Source organism: Lagenorhynchus albirostris, chromosome 1 (assembly GCF_949774975.1).
Source record: "Lagenorhynchus albirostris chromosome 1, mLagAlb1.1, whole genome shotgun sequence".
Classification (NCBI taxonomy): domain Eukaryota; kingdom Metazoa; phylum Chordata; class Mammalia; order Artiodactyla; family Delphinidae; genus Lagenorhynchus; species Lagenorhynchus albirostris.
This window is the reverse complement of record NC_083095.1, coordinates 53,388,864-53,409,033: the sequence shown is the minus strand read 5'-3', so window position 1 is coordinate 53,409,033 and position 20,170 is coordinate 53,388,864. Positions and strand designations below refer to the sequence as shown.

The 20,170-nt window shown below is 37.1% G+C and overlaps 1 protein-coding gene across 2 annotated transcripts; it reads right to left on the bottom strand.

Moving 5' to 3' along the window:
- Positions 1-14,480: 14,480 nt before the first annotated feature.
- Positions 14,481-15,359, bottom strand: RPL10L (ribosomal protein L10 like). 2 transcript variants are annotated; one of them, XM_060167553.1, is made up of 2 exons: positions 15,044-15,125; positions 14,481-14,935 (listed from the first exon to the last, which is right to left on the bottom strand). In XM_060167553.1, exons 1-2 carry the CDS (start codon positions 15,123-15,125, stop codon positions 14,481-14,483), a joined length of 537 nt encoding a protein of 178 aa, XP_060023536.1. The 2 variants fall into 2 exon arrangements, with proteins under 2 accessions (XP_060023536.1, XP_060023528.1); XM_060167545.1 differs by having other exon boundaries at positions 14,481-15,359.
- Between the last annotated feature and the right edge of the window lie 4,811 nt (positions 15,360-20,170).

The window sequence follows — 20,170 nt, the reverse complement described above, 5'->3', positions numbered from 1 at the left end:
TCATTTTTATTATCATCATTGTCATCTTTGTCAAAAGGTAAAGGAGTTTCCTTTGAATGGTTCCCCGCTCTGCATTCAAAAATATGTAAAATGTATACTTGCCCTGCCATATAAAAGTAATGTGTTATTTTTAATAGAGGGGTTATTCCTAGTACAGCAAGGAATTTCAATACTCCAAGCTACATATGAGGCAAAAATCAGTAATATCAATGATTCATCAGTCACCCAATGGGAAGTTTGTTTCATTAAAATATCTGTTATTTATATTGTAATCACAAGAAATTTTCTTCCACCCAAATAATTGAACAAACAAACGTCAAACTGAGGAAAAGGTGTTCAATCATGATGACAGTTACTTTTAGAAACATAAAACAGAAGGAGCATAAAATAAATAAAATCTTCATTTTTTTGGAAGATAAGTTTTTCTCAGAGTCACAAAATTCAAACAACACATTCTCAGCAAAGTGGTGTGACTCTAGAAATTAGACTGTGAGCATCATAGTAGGAAATGGCTTTGTATTATTTCCACAGTTTCACAGTTAGTCTTGGATACTTTCACTTAAAAATGTATATATTGATTTGGATGACCATATTTTATTTATTTCTTCATGGTACTCTTTGTACCCAATATTTGTTGTATCACTTCAACGTCTTTTAGTCTGAAACACATTTTAATCTAAGTTAACAAGAAATTCAAGTTAATTCATTTAGTACATATTCTTTCAAATTTTGGAATTAGGAAGAGATAAGCCTTAAAGCTTTCATATTTATGTTGATTGCTTTTAAATTTGCTCACAAAAACCCAGAGCTGTGTTCCTTCACTCAGCCTGGTCTGTCTCAGGACTCTCCTTCCTGCCAAGATCAGCATGTTGTTTGGATGCTATTAGCTTGCAAAGCTAAGGCATTTGGGATTTACTGGAAAATAAAAATAGGTTTGAACTTGTTCATATTCATCTGCTGCTCTCAAGATGAAAACACCCAGGAAAGCAATTTGGAACTGCATAAGACTTTTTTTTAATTTAAGGAAATTATTATATTTAATGAAACTATGTCAGCTCAGTTTTGCACAAGAGGAGAGAACCACTAAGCTCTAGATGATCATGTCCTGGTAGAAGCCTAAAATCTTTTTTTTTTTCTATTTTTCACCCACCAATCATGTACAAGCTTAATTAAAAATAAAGCAACAACATGAACAATATGTCATTTTAATTTTTATCTGTCCTGAGACTTTACAAAATGTTGGTTGATGGTTCTATCTAGGGAGTACACCCCATTTCTAGTTCCGTGAACACATATCTGCCTCAGAGTGATATGGTATGTGATGTGGGGAGATGAAAATGTATACAGTATGGTTAGAGGGACACCCCAACACAAAATGTGAAAACCAACCACCAGCAGTGTCTAAATCACCAGTCTTGTGAAAAAAAATTACATTTTTCTAATAATTATTAGAATTATTCTTAATTTACTTTTATTTTTGATTGACACTGGGAGTCCATGTAAAACATGAACCTTCTATTCAGCAAGTTCTGGGCTCAAGTCCGGGTTCTGCTTCTTCTGCACTGTGTGGCACTAGGCAAGAGACTTCTCTGACATTGGGTGTCTGAATCTGTAAAACGCAGACGATAACACTGGTTCATAGGACTACTGTGAAGATTAGCTGAGATGATTGAGATGAGAAGTATCTGACACAGAATAGGTGTAGAATAGATGTTCTTTTCTGTTGCTTTTCTCACCGATGTTTGCAGATTTTTTAAAAAATAATTTAATTATTTTTGGCTGCATTGGGTGTTCATTGCTGCACGTGGGCTTTCTCTAGCTGTGGCGAGCAGGGGCTACTCTTCATTGCGGTGTGCAGGCTTCTCATTGTGGTGGCTTCTCTTGTTGTGGAGCACAGGGTCTAGGCACGTGGGCTTCAGTAGTTGCAGCACGCAGGCTAAGCAGCTGTGGCTCGCAGGCTCTAGAGCACAGGCACAGTAGTTGTGGTGCACGGACTTAGTTGCTCCGTGGCATGTGGGATCCTCCCAGACCAGGGTTCAAACCCGTGTCCCCTGCACCGGCAGGCGGATTCTTAACCACTGCGTCACCAGAGAAGCCCTGCAGATTTAAAAAAAAAAATTTTTATTTCTTTAATGTTGTATCTATCTATCTATCTATTTATTTATTTATGGCATTGGGTCTTCATTGCTATGCGTGGGCTTTCTCTAGTTGCGGCGAGCGGGAGCTACTCTTCGTTGCAGTGCACAGGCTTCTCATTGTGGTGGCTTCTCTTGCTGTGGAGTACGGGTTCTAGGCACATGGACTTCAATAGTTGTGGCGCAAGGGCTCAGTAGTTGTGGCTCACGGGCTCTGGAGTGCAGGCTCAGTAGTTGCGGTGCATGGGCTTAGTTGCTCTGCGATATGTGGGATCTTCCTGGACCAGGGCTCGAACCCATGCCATGTCCCCTGCATTGGCAGGCGGATTCTTAACCACTGCGCCACCAGGGAAGCCCCCGATGTTTGAATATGCATTCAACAACTACTTTTTTTTAGAAAAGTCCCATGATCTCCTCTATTTTGTATCTTAATAATAATAGTTTTTACCAAACCCAGGAAACTTTAGCAGAAAAATGGGTCTAGGGGGTAGCTATTGAGGCACTGGAGTAGTGGAATTACAGCGATTACAACAGAAACCTCATCTACTTGGTGTTTCCCTCTAGGGTTGTTTGTGTCCTCCTTGTGAAACCCTTCTTGCACATGGACTTAGAACAAATGCATGTCATCCCAAAGACTCCTTCTACGTTTCCACTCTTTCCCCTACATTTAAGATCAAACTACGAGAGTAGCTTTTCCTAGTGAATGAAATGGATAATGGGGAATATATTGTGACATTGTATGTTGTCTAAAAGTTTTATGCTTCATGTTTACAAATTTGTCTTAAATTATTAGTCAATGACACCAAATATTGGGATGGCCAAAAAGTTCGTTTGGTTTTAAGTAAAAATAAAAGACACATTCTTCATTTTCACCAAGAACTTATTCATTAACCGAACGAACTTTTTGGCCAACCCAATATTTTTCTGGCTTTATCTTTCCCTGGTACTCTGCCACATATCTGCAGAAGTACGCCTTTGAGAAGAAAGAAAACAAAGCAGGCAAATGAAAAATGTAATTTTTTTTCCACAAGACTGGCTTTAAACCCCATCTGTCTCTCTCTGTCTCTCTGTCCTCCCCTCTCTTCTTCCTTCTCCTTCCCTGCACGCAAACGTCTGTGCCTGTGTGTGTGTTTGTGTCTGTGTGTGCTTGTGTGTGTCTCCATGTAAAAACTGTAACTGACAAAGACGAGCTGGAAAGTGTTCATGGGGTAAAAACTGACAAGATTCTGCTGCTTACTTTTGAGCAAAGAAATATCGAATGCCTCAAGTATACTTTTGTAATTCTGAATATCATTTTCTACTTTCAGGAGAAAAAACTCTGCAAGTTAAAAACTTTGTCTTCTTTTGTACAAAATTGTAAACATTTAAAAAGCACAATACAGTGCACGGATATCGGGAATGACTCACCCCTTGAGTCTCCTTAATTGGTCTCTCCAAAGAATTCACAATCTCAGTTATGTAAAATATAGAGGTTAGAAAATATTACCTCTTTACATTTTAACATTTTGATTAGTTTTCCCAGCATTATACTGTCTAAACCAGTGCTCTCAAACAAAACAAAACAACAAGAAAAACTAGCCTCTGAAGACTTTCTTCAAACAAAATCTTTAGAGAAACCAAATACAGAAAAGGCATTAACTGGAGTTTCTCTGATTGAAAAAGGAGAGGGTTTGGTTGAGTTTCACCCCCATGTCCTTCTGCCCGCACCACCTGAAGTCATTTCTGTACACCCAGAAGACCTCCAGGACTTCAAAGCACAGGCCAACATAAAGCAGACTCACTCATAAGTAGGAAGCCTACTTATCTTGATAGTTTTCCACACACAAGAGAGATTTTGTCTTAGTCCTTCTCATATGCCAATGCCAAGACTGGTTTTCAGAGTCTGTGTTCTAACATGGCCAATGATAGCACTCTAGTAAAAGTGTCTTCTGCCTACACTCAGGCTCCACTGGTTTGAAACAGCTCCAGTTCTGGATTTTGTATTCCAGTCGTGCATATAACACAGCTGTAACAGAGCTGTTTTTGTTGCTTGGCCTATTGATCTTTGGATCTCTAGTAATCAATATCTATCTGTTGGGAGTTATTCTATTCAAGGCGTTGCCCCCTCTTGTTCTCCCTTTCATGGCTAGATCTTGATGAGATAGATATTTTCCAAACAGTACTATCCTGCTTAACCACAAGAAAGTATTTTGCTCTATGCAGAGGACTGCATAAAAGACATGAAATTAAAATATGAGAAAATTCAACCCCAAACCTATTGCAGATGTTTCTTCTCAATCACATACATTCCAAGCAAAAATACATGAGGTCTTTAATTTAAATATTTCAATTTGCCACATCACTTGGCATGTACAGTTGGGTTGAGAAATGCTCAAAGATTTTTCAGATTTTCTTCTGATCTTTAAGAGAAAATCTCATATCATTTCATAATTTGAAGGGAGTTCCAACACATCTGTGATTTTCTAAGTAAACCTCTATTAAAGTTTAAAATATATTCATCTCCTTTCAAGAAAATTCCTGTACTTACTATCTTACATAAAGTTTATGTAAAGTATACACAAATTATATTAAAATACTATGCAGGGTATTCTCCCACAGGAATTTGAAATTACATTATTACTAGGAACCACACAACCATATTTATATACAGGTAACTAAAATATTAAATTGAAACAATCAATGTCTAAGAGTGAGGACTACATCTTTCAGCCATTCAAACTTGGACACGTTGAGTCGATTTCTCTTTCTCTTACTCTTCATGCATACATTCAATTCTCAATCAATTCTGCGTTCTTTAAAAGTCAATTCTTTCCTTTTTAAAAATAATATTGTTCCTATTATCTTTTGAACTCTTGTATAAACTTATCATTAATCTCCTTCCACATATAATTTATCATCGCCTCTATAGCTAACAATTTTTTAATGCAAAACTATGATCAGTCATACCCTGAGTCAAAAATTTTCTTAGTTTTTTATGGCCAACAGAATAAAATGTGTAACACATAACAGTCTAGTCCCAATCACCTCATCTTATCATGTCTGCATAATTATAATAAACTCTTCACTAACATTTACACACCTAAGCACTGTACTTTATCCACTTAGGTCCTGACAACTTAGGTCCTGGCCATATATCTTTCATTTGGAATGCTCTTCCTTTCATCTCCAATACCAAAATTTAACCCATCCTTTAAGATCTAACTCACATTTAACTTCATGTTTTAAGATTTCCCTCTTTATCTCAGCAAGAAACAACAACAAACTATTCTCTGCACTTTATTTGAAATATAGAATTTGTCAGATTATGTCATGTATTCACTATCTTCATATATGTCTTAATTTGCCATAGTTAGCTATAAATTCCTGAAGCATAGGAAACATGCTTCATTTATGCTTGCATTTTTGCTCAGTACAGTTCCTAATAGGCACCCATGGAATGTTTGTTGAGTTGAATTATTTAATGACACATGAAATGTCCTAAATAACACAGTACCTGTAATAGTTTCTTCTCACCCATGTTAACTTCACTTAAAGGTGAGTTACCTCTCCCATTATACCTTAGAGAATCTTTCTTGGGTCTACTCACTGTTTTCTCCCTGAACTCATTCATTCTATCTAATGAAATCTGCTTCACATCCTTTACTTCAGGTACCCACCCCCAAACCTCTTTGAACTTGTTTGTATTTTCCTTTTATTCCCAAAATTTCCAAAGGAGCTTCATCTGTTATTCAAAAAGCTCTCTTTGGTCCTTCTTTGCCATCCCTTCACACACACACACACACACACACACACACACACACACAAATAAAACCACACACTACTATAGGACTTGGAAGTTAAGACTAGTCCATTTTATACTTCTGTTATTGTGGTATTGTAAAGCAAAGCCTCTCAGTTTTTCTCCTTCCTACATAGGGAAAAACTTGGTTCTTCCCTACTGCACATTTCTTTATCCTGTGTGTCTTCTTTATCGTCACAGAGAAGAACACTTCACTTCTGACACTTCTAGTCACCAAATGTGTGGAAATTTTCCCCCTTACCAACAAGTAATTCTTGGACACCAGTTGGGTGTGCTACAATTTAACTCAATTCTGATACCCAGAAATAGCATCAGATCCCACCAGTTGAAGGCTCAATCCCATAACACTAAGACTGTCCTTACACCACACTCAGACACACAGACACAGACACACACACACACACACACACACTTCCTTCAAATGCCAGTCGCAAGCCCAAGTTATCATCTGTGTTTTTGACCAGTTGGTTGTAAATCAGAGATTCCTTCGACTTTATCCTCAGATTTGATTAACTTGTTAGAGCAGCTCACAGTACTCAAGGGAACACTTATGTTTACCAGTTTTTTAAAGGATATAATTTAGGATACAGATGAACAGCCAGATGAAGAGATACATGGAGCAAAGCCTGGGAGGGTGCTGAGGACAACAATTTCTGTCCCCATGGAGTTGGGGAGGTGTCACTGTCCTAGCATGTGGATGTGTTCAATAATCTGAAAGCCCTCTAAACCCCGTTCTATTGGGATTTTGTGCAGGCTACTTCAAGTGGGCATAATCAGTTATTAATTCCATTTCCAGCCCCACTCCCTTCTTTGGAGGATGGGTGATGGACTGAAAATTCCAAGCTTTAAATCATGGCTTGGTCCTCCTGGCAATCAGCCCCCATCCAGGAGCCATTAAGGAGCTGACCCAAAGTCACCTCATTAGAACAAAACATGCTCCTAGTGCTCTTATCATTTAGAAATTTACAAAGGTTTAAGAACCCTGTGTCAGGGACTGGATCAAAGACCAAATATTAGAAAAAGAGACGCTCCGCTTTTATCAGTTAGGAATGTATAAATGTCCTAGGAGCTCTGTGCCAGGAAAGCCTATTATCTCACAGATACCGACTATCCTATTTTCCTGGCTGGATATTTAACATATAAAACTTAGTGTTCTTAGTAGCTAGTAATAAGATTCAGGAGAAATGTGTACTGCTTATTAATTTAACTTAGAAGGAAAGCAAGAAATAAAAATAAATTCCAAGAAAAACAAGCAAGTTTGAGTAGGAGAGTAGTAATCAAAAGAAAGTGTTATTCCATATTCAATCACCGAGCATTACTCTTTTTTCCGTATTGGAATCTTTATCTATTTTGCTCACGTTTTGCCTCTGTGATCTTTAATATTTCCTTGCTTGGTTACAAGTAGACTTTACTTTTTCTCTTTCTTTTCAGGATGTGAATATTTCTCAAAAAAAAAAGAAAGAAAAAACACACTTAGTCTTGTTCAAGTGAAGGTTTGAAGGATATCAACTCTGCTTAAACTGATGCTTTGCATCCTTCATAGTCTGGTTCTTTCCTAGAAAAAAGAAAAAGAGGGGACTTCCCTAGTGGTGCAGTGGTTAAGACTCTGTGCTCCCAATGCAGGGGGCCTGGGTTCGATCTCTGGCCAGGGAACTAGATCCCACATGCATGCCACAACTAAGGAGCCCACATGCTGCAACTAAGGAGCCCGCCTGCTGCAACTAAGCCCCAGCGCGACTAAATAAAATAAATAAATAAATGTTGAAAAAGAAAAGAAAAGAAAAAGAGGTAGAAGAAACTGTAGGGAGGTTATAAATCAAGTGTACAGCAAAGAAATCAGCAAATTGAAGAACAAATCCCAAGATTATGTACAAAGTGAGTTTCTGAACATTAGATAAAACAATCTTCAAAAGTAATTTTGATAATCTTCACACCAAGAGAAAGGACATTTTGCATTACTTGTTATTTTTATCATTCTTACTTCTACTCCTAGAGTTGACCAGATTAGTAGATGGATATCTTTATTAATGTGTAAGAGGAAATGGCCATATGGTTCCATTGAGCCATGTAAATGACTAGACGACATTTTCAGTAGTAATTATATCTTGACTGAACATTTGTGTCCTAAAGTCAAAAGTACCATCTGAACAAAAGAGGCATAAAAACTGCAGGATAAAATTAGGGTAGTAATTTGTGGAGTCTGAGGTCCGCATGTAAATGAGAAAGCAGAGAAACCAGAAGACATAACTGGTAGGAGACAAGTACAAAGGTCAAGGGGTTGAAGCAAATCATAACTGACCAAGAAACATTCAGAAAAGAGAAGAGATAGAGGTAGAGGTAGAGACAAATACATAGAAAGATCAGTGCTTAATTGAAGCCATGTTCAAAACAGAGGGTAATTAAGGTGGAATGGAGTGAAAAATCAAAGAAAAGACTAAAGCAAAGCCAGGAAGCAATAAATCAAAGCAAAATTTAATTTTATCCTTGAAGTGTGGGGAATAGGAAAAGACAAAAAAGATGGAAGCATAAAGGTGGAGTGGAAAAATGATATCCAGTGGAAGAGGAAAAAAAATACAAATGACAGATTATTTCCACTTGTAGTAAGATGGTAGAAAAACAAATAAATATAGATTAGTTATGTATCTCACGAAATGAAGTGAGGGATATCATTTCTATTAACCACTTTTTGACATTCAGGAAAATCTGAGAAGGCAAGGTTAAAAGCAACAGATGGTATTAGAATATTAAAGAAACAGAAAGAAAATAAACATAACTCCTGGTTAGCTTTTATTACATGGGAACAAGAGAAATAAAACGAAAACAATTCCACTGAATAAGAGAAAGAGAAAAGTATAATGGAAGAACAAGAAGATGACCAAACTTTGAAACCTCAAGACTAGAAACAGATATTTGGGAAATTGTTGATTTTCAAGAAATATTTGTATAATTTTGTTTTTTTATGAGATATTTAACACATATCACCACAGAGAAGCAAAGCAAAAGCAACAATATCAAGATAGGAAAGGGGATTGTTACCAAAAGAATGGGTAAAGAGGGAAAAGTCCAATGGAATAGTAAATATTTAATACAGAAAACCACCTAAAGAGGAGAATAAAGGACTTAAACAGGTGAAAGAAATAGGCTTAAAAAATGCAACAGGACACAAGTGTATTATGTACTGATTGTGCAGTGCAAAGAAAAAGTATATATAATGTACACATAATTTGGTTACATCTGGTTTACAATGCTCCATCTCAAAAACTCCATGAATGGTAGAAATCTGAAAATGTTCTTCCTTTGGGATATTTTAATGAGGCATAGTAAAGTAAAGAGACTGAGGTTTGCAATCACATCTGATTTGACCCTGCCACACAGATTTGAGCTGAGGGTGGTTGGCACAGCACACATAAATGGAAAGAAAAAAAGAGGATGTGGCAAAGAAAATTAGGTACATGTAAGCTCAGAGAGAAAGACAGAAGATAACACTTCAGTAGTCGGCAATTTTGTATCCCAGCCACTAAGTATTGGCTAGAATCTTCCATTGAAATTCGAACCTGCGTCACTTTCTTCACTGCAAGCAAAGCCATTCATCAGTTCTTTCATGCTGATTCAATTAAATCCTATAGTGCTCGGAGGCAATGTAGCATCAGCTCTGGTGAAGAATTTCAATTTCCTAAACAGGCCTGTAAATATGCTACTGTGGATAAATTGGCCATCAGGGTGATAGAGAGTAGCAAACGAAAATGTGTGATTACAGCTAGTTCTAGTGTGCTAGAAAGCTGCTGAGCCATTACTGTGAGCAAGACAGTGTTTTTTCCTCCTCTGCTTATCTAGCGGTTTTGCTCTTTCCATATTAACTATCTCTAGGCAAATACTCTTTGTCTGATTGATATTATTGTAATTGACATTATTGTAATCAGTTAGGAGTAAGCTTAACCAGGTCTTCTATAAATAAAATTTTAATTCTTTCTTATTATATGGTAACATTTATTGTATTGCAATTCTTATTCTCTTCTCAAGTGTCAAAACATAATGCTTGATTTGTTAAACATTACAAATTTTTAGGCAAATGATTTGCATTTTTGTAAAATTTGCATTTTGTAAAGGCTTTTGTTCCAGAAGAAGTGATTCTTTCTTTTTTCCTCTTTTAGTTGATTGGCATGTGATTAAATTGGATAGAATATGCAACTACTGAATTTGCTAGAGTACTGACTTACTGACAATCTCAAATATACAAGTGTGTTTATGCATATATATCCTCACACACAGAGACAGAGAGAGAGAGGTTTCCAAATCAGAATCTAGCATGAAAACTTATTGTAATTATGTATGAGTTGGTTGTATTGGTGAGGTTAAGTCCAAAATGAAACACAATGTCTAGGCTAGCATTCTTTATGATCTTATGATTGGAGTCTATGCATTTTTATGGCTTTAATTTGTGCAGTCCATTATTACATTTTAATATACCTCTTAAAATGCATGATGATAAATAAAACAACTTTCTCTAACTTAATCATAACTTTTCATGGTTCATTAAATCTATAATAATATACACCAATATGCTCCTGTAACTTATAAGTTGGAAATAGTAAATTTTTAAATCTTTTACACTGTTTTAAAATAATTACTTTTTAATATTCCATACAAATAATTATTTACATAATTAAAATTATATGTAAATGCTTTGGAAAATATATTAACCAGAAGTAAAAGGTTAAAATAGGGCCAAATTGCACAAGCTGCAATAGTTATTTCTCAGAAATTTTATATGTCTTCAGTAGAACAGCAGAATTAACCTACCAGGGAATACTGAGTATGATGGCTATCAAACATTTTCACACTTCTATTCAAATACTTCATCACTGTTGAGCTTACACAGAAAAAATAGATACAATGTATACTTTAAATATGAATTTTTAAAATAACATCAAAAGATTTTGAGATTCTGCAATTAGAAGTAGATATATTTTAGATTTCACTTCATGGCCAGAGTAATTATATTAATAAGCATAGCTAATACACAGTGAACTCCTTTAAACTTCTAATCATTTAATAATAAATAATGATAATAAGCAACATTCATTTAGGGTATACTATGTACCAGAAACTGTGTTAAATGCATATTCTCATAACTGTCACAATAATCTTCATTTTAATTTTAGACAACTAACTAAGCCTCCGAAAATGTCAATAAATTGCTCAAGGTGAAAGGAAAAGTAGAAGGCAGAGCCAGAATCCAAACAAAAGGCTATGTATTCCAAAACATTTTACTTTTTCAGTAGCTTCACCAAACTAATTTTCAAAATTTTCCCGATTTTAATGATCATTTCCATATCAGCTAGAGTTTGCTTAGGGTATACTAAGAGTAATATGGAATAAGAAATGTCTTTTGGGAATTAAACTTTGCAGAATAATGAGAAGAGCTGGGAAAATAATTCTGAAGAGGATAGTGGGTGATTAGATAAAAGTCACCAACCAGGGACTGTAAAGAAGTCTACTGGACGCTATTGACTCTCTCCTTGCAATGGGCCTGAAATCCTTACAAATCAGAAAGACAGGCAGTTGGGGAAAAAAATATCTAAATGCAAAGTGAAGAGAAATATGGGTAACCTTGATCCCACAGGCAAATGAAGTCCATGAGTACAAACTGAACCCCACAAGGACAATATGGAATCCAAGTGTGTCAGTGCATCAAACTCCAACAGGGTGACTAAACACAAGTCTGTGCCCTTCAGCACAGCTGCACACATGCTTGGCCTGAGTCTCAAAGAAAATAAAGGGAGAAATTTAGCAGGGGCTACAGGAACTGAATTATGATATTTAAGGAACTTAGAACAGTGCCTGGCATATGTTAATCACTATATAAGAGTTTGATATTACTAGTGAATAGTTTTTAGCAGGGAAGTGATACATACCATTTTTTTGGTTTTTTTGTTTGTTTTTTTTGTTTTGTTTTGGGGTACGCGGGCCTCTCACTGTTGTGGCCTCTCCCGTTGCGGAGCACAGGCTCCGGATGCGCAGGCTCAGCGGCCATGGCTCACGGGCCCAGCCGCTCCGCGGCATGTGGGATCTTCCTGGACCGGGGCACGAACCCGTGTCCCCTGCATCGGCAGGCTGACTCTCAACCACTACGCCACCAGGGAAGCCCCTGGTGTATATTTTTATAAAAGTTAAGGATTCCAGACTAAATGCGCTTAGAATAATTCCATATTTGGGGGGGGTAAGAAATGGTGGATTATGCAATGATGATTGGTGGAATGTGCTTTTCAAAACTAAGCTGATACGGTACATGGTCCATTTTCTAACTGATTCGGTCAGTATTTTCCATAAAACCTGAAGAACTCCATCAACTAAATCAAAGAGATTTATCTGGCAATATTTGCTTGAATTTAGTTAACTGTAATTGTATTTTTATTTTGAATGAGCAGATAGTTCTGTTTCATTGCAGTAGTGCATGAAATTCTGAATACATATGTTCCCAAATTAAATTTTCCATTTAGAACAGAAATTTAGAAATAATGAAGAGCTCTGCAATATATAATTTAATTATATTTCAGTTCAACTGTCTTATCAATTTTTTAACAACTAGAATGACCAGAAAAAAGGAAAATGCTGAAAAAATGAAATCATGGCTTCAAGGACATGTTAGCAGGACTTTTGTTAAGAAAAACAAGTGAGAGTGTTCTTCTATTAACATTAAAGGAAATAAAATTTATATATAATAGTTTATAATAGAAAACTGTAGGGAAAACTCAAATAATAAACCTTGATGACAGCTTCCTATTAGTTGTTTAATGTAATAATTTTTAATCTTTCATTTCCTTTTCATCCACCTATCTATATGCATAAACAATCCTAGTTACCAATCTCTTAGGGCAAGGACATTCATGGGCTTATGCTTGGCTGCCTCCCTGTATTTAGTGAGTGAGTACAGAGTTCCAAGTTTGAAGGTTAAGATGTTTGAAAAGTTTGAGACCAAAGATAAGGATGAATAACGAAGACGGAAAATATTTTCAAAGCTGCATCACAATTGTATTAACACATGACCAAGGAACTGTTTTGTTGTGTTTTGTTTGGCATTTTGATTTTTTTGAAGTTGAGGGTTTTTTTTGAAAAACGGTTCGGTAAAAAGTAAACAGGATTGGACAGGAGTCAGAAGATCTGGCTCAAGTACACCCTCATTTGCAAATTGCATAGGACTTAATTTCCTAGAAAACTTCAAGAGTTTTAGAGTATCAAGTAAAACATGTCAAAGGAAGTGCTACTGAAATTGAAAAGCCCTTTCTATACATTCATATATTATTTAGTACCTGTTATCCATCTTGTTTAGATATAATAAATATTATTGCTTAAAACAGCAATTTAGCTTAAAATACACAAGTAGGAGGCATAGTAAGGCCCTGAAAGAAGTATCAAGTCAGATGCAAAATTTTAAGATTGACATAGAAATTTTTTTAAGTAAATGAAAATAATTTTAAAAGCATATGTTTCAATACTGTTTATTTAGTATTCCTTTTGTTCCTTATTTAATATGTTGACTCTGAAAATGAGTAGCTAAAGAAAACTGAGGGCACTGTTTGCAGGATTGAGATTTAGAAGACTAAATAACAAATAACTAAACAACTAAATAACCAGAATTTTAGAATGCAGTAGAGACCCAGAAACTTTAGCTTATGTAATTTCTAAAATAAAACAATGCATAATAACACCTGTATGATCAACATAACTCTAATGTAGGGCAAACACCTACAACTGCAAACTCTCTCTAGGATTCTTTTAGAGGACAGACAGCAGATTTAGTGTCATTTTCTCTTTTCTGTTGGTTCTACTGGGACTCAGATCAAGAAATATGTACTTGGTTGTCAACCTATGACCTTTCTGTGATGAAGAAAAGATTGGATTGTCGTCTCTTGAGTGTAAGATAATGTAAGGCTTGTCTGGGGAAACCTTTGGCAGTGATCCCCAATTGTCCTAAGGCTGATAATTGGAGGTGACAGGTAATTCTAAAAACAATGTGCAGAAATGTATAAGGGAAACATAAGCAACAAGTTTAAGAATAGACTTTTTAGTTTCAAAGAGATTGTAATTGAAATATGACTAATGCCTACCATTATTTTCATCCCAATTGTTTATTTTCTATAAAAAATAAGAATTTTTTCTGTAAATCTCAGATTCTTCTCTATCTATTTTTTATTCAAGGCAATGACAGCTATATAACTTATGACTTCGCTACAAACAAAACTTTTGACATATTTTCCTAGACTCTCTAAGTTAAAAGTGTGGGTTAGAATTGCAACAGCTTTCTATATAAATGGCATACAAATTGTTTCACTCTCACTTGAAATGAAATTATCATTTGTCATTAAAACTCTTTCTGGTAATGTTAACACAAAAAATTATTTCTCTATTAGTCTATATTCTAAAAATTGGATATTTTTAAACTATAAAAAAATTAAGAAATAATTCTTTTTTTACCATAAGTAAAATTTATTGCTGAGCAAAAGTCAGACCAGCATGGTCAAAATTGCCAGTGCTGTCAAAAGACCTCACGAGTGCAGAGCTCGCCACTTATCCAGAGGGCCACGGCTGGGGATGTATTTGACTCCACAACCATCCGGGATGAGGCACTTCTTAGCCACTTTGTCTTCAAATTCATCAGCATTAAACTTGGTAAAGCCCCATTTCTTGGAGATATGAATCTTCTGGCGCCCAGGGAACTTGAACTTGGCCCTGCGTAAGGCTTCAATCACATGTTCCTTGTTCTGAAGCTTGGTGCGGATGGACATGATGACTTGACCAACGTGGACTCTGGCCACTGTACCCTGGGGTTTTCCAAAGGCACCTCGCATACCTGTCTGGAGTCTGTCAGCCCCAGCACAGGACAACACCTTGTTGATGCGGATAACATGTAATGGATGGAGTCGCACTCGGATGTGAAAGCCATCTTTGCCACAACTTTTCACCATGTACTTGTTGGCACAAATTCGGGCGGCCTCCAGGGATTCAGAAGAGAGCTGCTCATACTCATCAGACACTATGTGTCCACAGAGTGGGAACTCATCCACTTTTGCCTTCTTCCGACCCAGGTCAAAGATACGGATCTTGGCATCAGGGACACCTCGGCAAAAGCGAGACTTTGGATACGGCTTATTCTTGCAATACCGGTAACAACGAGCGGGTCGTCGGCCCATGGCGACAACAGGTATCTCTGAGGCACGTCGAAGAGAAAAGAAGCGGTTGCTTCCACACCTGCGCATGCGCCTCATATACATTGCCCATCTTCCCACGCAGGAACCATAGAGGACTTGAGGACACTCTTTCACAACGTCCCCACCATAGATGCAGTGACACTCTACGCATGCGTTTGGGGGATTTGGAACATGCGCAGAATGGAAAGGCGGTTGCGTATATTGGCCTGCGGGCATCCAAGTAGAGAATTGGACCTTGCTGCAGCATCGCAGGATCTTCTGCCCTAAGGTTTGTCTTAACTATAAAAGATGTATTTTCCTAGAATTTGAATGAGTAATGTCTCTCCAGCTAGTCGTACTTTGTGTCTGGTTTGTCTAAATAATCCATTTGCCGGAGCTCATATCTCCTGTCAGCATTTGTGGATCAGTTGCTATTTCTCAAAGGGTATGTGGTCACCTTCCATGGGTAAAGTGGTTTCTTGGCTCACTGGTAAGGCTCAGGAAGAAATGAGAGTAGAGGGGAGACGGGGATAGAAGACATCTGTTGTACATGTTGCTTGATAATTGCTTTAGAAACATGAAACTTTGGTTGTTTTATTTATTCGGCCATATGGAATGATTTTATTGTCAAAATGGCATCCACATAATTGGAATACCAACTGAATTTTTTAACTTTAGGCTATTTGCATTTTCAAATGTTACAGCTTCTGGGAACTGTATAAAAGAGTAACTTGGGAATTCCCTGGCAGTCTAGTGGTTAGGACTTGGCGCTTTCACTGCGGGGCCTGCCCTCTATCCCTGGTCTGGGAACTAAGATCCCACTAGCCGCGAGGTGGGGAAAAAAAAAAAAAAGTAACTATTTATACTTTATTAATCTTTTACACATTACTGAGAATGAGCTTAATAGTTTTTTTCTTCTGATATTAGATTTTGTGAAAATATTATGATCAGGATCAGAGTGTGAGGAAGGAGCGAAATGAAAGAGAGAAAGAGAATTTACAAATAGTATATAATCCCTACTTGGATTTTTCTAGCGTTTTTGATTCCTTGGTGCTGTTTCACAAATCCATGACATAATGGAACAAAATCCTTCCAATGTGAATATATTCTGTTGCTAATGCTTTCTCTTAAACAGGGAAACATAAGTTGTGACAAAATAACTCCTGCTCTTAAAATGAGTGAGGTTTTATAAAATACCCATATTAGAGTAGAATATTAAAACTCCTTGCGTAGTGAACTTTACCACATTATATAGAAGCTTGCTTAATTCCCATTCCTTCCTTCATTTCTGCCTTTCTGTTTTCCTCAAATAGTTCCTGTTTACTATATAATCTGTATATGGAGATAAAACAACAAGTAACATTATGCTGCCCTCGCTGAGTTTACAAGTCTAGAGGAGAAGTTATATATTATTCAAATAACATGTCATTGTATTACAAAGTACAAAATGTGGCAAAAAGGAAAAGCAAGGTGAGGTCTGAAAGCCTGGGATGAAACCCTGATCTAGACTGAGGATTGGACAGGGAAAACTTTATCAGGAAAGAGCTTTCACATAGTGACAGTGGCACATGGGGCCTGGCATATGCAAAGGCCCTGAAGCAGGCAAGAAGATGGACCATTTAAGGAAGGAACCAGAGTAAGGCCAGTGTGCCTGTAAGTGGCACAGGGGGTGAGTGGCATAATGTGAGTCCAGTGGGATTGGGGGCGCTTTTCATATCACAGTGGGCTGTTTTATCAAGTTAGTGGTCCTGCTCTTTTATTTGAACACACTAATGAGATTTACATAGGTTATATCACTTGATATATACGATATGGTCAGTAGACTGGAAGGGGCCAAAAAATGGATGCAGGGAGGTCAGAAAGGAAGGCTTTGCAACACTGAACAAGAGAAATTAGTGCAACGTGAACATGCTTTTAATATGTTTTACTTTAAAAACATGTTTGTATCTTTTTCTACTACTACATGCCCAGAATATATCATAGTTCTGGGAGAGATGAGTGTGTGAGGTAAAAGGAAGATACCCAACCACAGTTCATGTGCTGTCACGCACTCACCACCACCTGTCCAGGCCATGCTTTGTGTTTCCAAAACCCTAAAAATCTCTGACCAGCAGATGTTTTGTTGCTATCTGGACCTCCTTGCATAATCCTCTTTCCTTAATCCAAAAGATGACCTATCACAGTTTGCCTGTGACTGTACCAGTTTTAGCATTGAAGTCCTGCAACCCCCAGAACCCCCCAGTCCCAGGCAAAATGAGGGGGTTGATCACCCTACCACACTTAAGCATTGGGCCCCTCACAGTTGCAGGCTAGAGTCAGAGGGTGAGAAGAGAAGGGGAGAGCCAGGCTGGGATTCTCTGTTTATGCTCCTTTCCCTAGTCCTACAAATATTAGAGGGGAGCCTGTGGAAAATGTGTGAGCCCCACCATTCTATTTAAATGTTAAAAGAAAAGCATTCCCCTCAATCAATTCCAAAATTTTGAGTGTTCCCCTATCTCCCAGCTCCTGCCACCCACAATGTGCTTCATGCTAAGCAAACCTTGCAACAAAGTTTAAAACTTGTCTGCTTTGAAGTAACGTGAAATATAGTCAAGAAGATCATACATGGGAAAAAATTTAGATCTTATTTACAAAATGTATTACTTTGATAATTGCAATAAAAGTTTAGCAAAGGGAGACACTAGTGTCATATAAAATAGAGATGGCTTAAGGAATGAGTAGGACATATGAAAGTGAAGGTAAGGAATAAAGTAATAAAGGGGCATGGCAACTACATACGACTGGTAAGATGTAGGAGAACAAGAACTATGTCTCTTCAGGTCATTGGTTTTGTTCCCTGTTTTTGACCAATTGTGTGACCCATAGCACAATATTTGAATGAGTACACAACACTACTGAGGGGCAATAGTGTATTGGTAAATGTTTAACAACCTGCTCCTTGGGGAGTGGGGTGGGGGGACCCCCCATTTGTAGTGTTTGTTGACTTCTCTGGTGTAGATACTCCATCATCAATTTCAGCCACTAGTGTGATATTAATGAACATGAAGATGGGGCGAGATGTACACAGTCAGCTCTTGTGAGCCAGTGTTAGCTGGCTCTAGCACTTTACCATTTTGCTGTGTATACCCAAGAAAAAATTTTTAAAAAAATTTGACTAACGCTTATAATCATAACCTAGAATAATACATTTTGGCATGGGTAGGAAGAGATCATTTTTTTGGAGCCCTTAAAAAGCAGTCAGGTGAACATGTTTAGAGTTGATGATTCGGCTTTGACTGTGAAGCACTTTCCTCTGTAGTTTCACACTCCTGTTCCACAACCCCTGTGTAAGAAGTCTGCACTATTCTGTACTGATTGATTATGTATTCATCAAGGCAGCCTTTAAATACTTAGAATTAGCATGTATAAGAAATACAATCAAATTCCCTGTATCCTCTGCCTTCATGCAAAGCCTGGAAAAGAACAGTTCTGTGTATCAATTCAATGCAACACTTTCTTTCCTTCTTTGATATCACATTTCAGACATTTTACGAAGAGCTAAACCTGATTTTGTTCTCAAAGAAAAATATGCACTGGAGTCTAATATATTGACTGATGTGCACCCTGGACGCTCTCTCCTGCTGCTGGGACCACCTGCATTGTTGATCACAGAGTCATTAAGTAGCATTCCATCACTTGATGCTTGACAATATACTGTGATTCAGAGATCATGTTCCCACTTGGGCTCTCAATGAAGTGTGAAGCCTCCACTGATGATGAACAGTCATTTTCATCTGTGTTTTTTAGTAACTTCACCCTGGGAGCTGTAATCTAAATATTTTTGAGAGTCTAGATGAGCAACTTGACTATATTTTCCTAGAGGTGAGTAGTGAATGTAAAAGAGTGATGGTTATGGCTGGCCTTTTCTTTAAATTTAGCCAATTTTGTCTATTGTCATGGCTAAGGGGTGGTCCTGCTGCCTGTCTCTCAAGCAGCTGGTTCACAATGGTCCTCTTAACTATTTGACAAATGCACATTTTCTGAATAGAAATATAGTCAGATAATTTTAACTGTTTAGTCCCAGGAGCCTAATGCATTTTATATTTTGACTGATATTTTATACATTTTGATTTTTCTCCTTTTCAGAATCTGTTTTTTATTTTGGATCTAGGAACTGAGTATATATACTTAACCTTTGTGCTTTGGTGGTATAGGATGAGTTCTCCAATGAGTGATTTTTTTTTTTTTTACATTGTTCCAGAAAATTGAAAAAAAAATAGGTGAGGATTAAATCAGGAAGAAGTAGTGCATAAATATGCTCATTAGAATTTGATTGATTTTAGTTTGCTAATTTTTACTTTACTTGTTCATGTTTCATACTTGTACAAAATTTATAAGCCATTAATCAGTTTTATGTGATAAGTAATTAATGTGTAGTTTTATAATTGTAAATAAGTAATGCTATAACAGATATAATTTATAATTATAATAAATAATAAAGATGTTATAGTAAAGCATAATAATAAAAATGCTATGCTAAAGATGACTTGAATCAACACAAAGAATCTACTTATATATTTAAAAGTCCTTCTCTTTTAATGCTACCAAAGCAAAACTTGGGTCTGCTTGCCCGTGCACAGTAAAGCCAATCTACTGACACCAGGTTGTGGTGAAGGAAAGTTCAGTGTTTATTGTAAGGCACCATACAAGGAATCTGGGACTGCTAATGCTCAAAAATCCGAAACTCCCTGATGGGTTTTAGCAAAGCATTTTTAGGGCAAGGTGAGGGAGGGGAGTCCCAGGGCACTGTGACCAGCTTTTACACAGTTCTCTGATTGATTGTTGGTGAGGTAACAGGGTGGTGTCACAAGGGTTAACATTATCAATCCTTAGATTTCAGTAGGCCTAGGGACCTTGTGCTCATGGTCATCAAGTAGTTAATGTCTTTCACTTGGTGGGGGTTTTAGCATCTGTAAAACAACTCAGGAAATGTGCATCAGACACTACTATCTATGTACTTCAGAGAGGAGCTAAAGCAGAGGATATGGGGGAGGGTTCTGTCCTGGGAA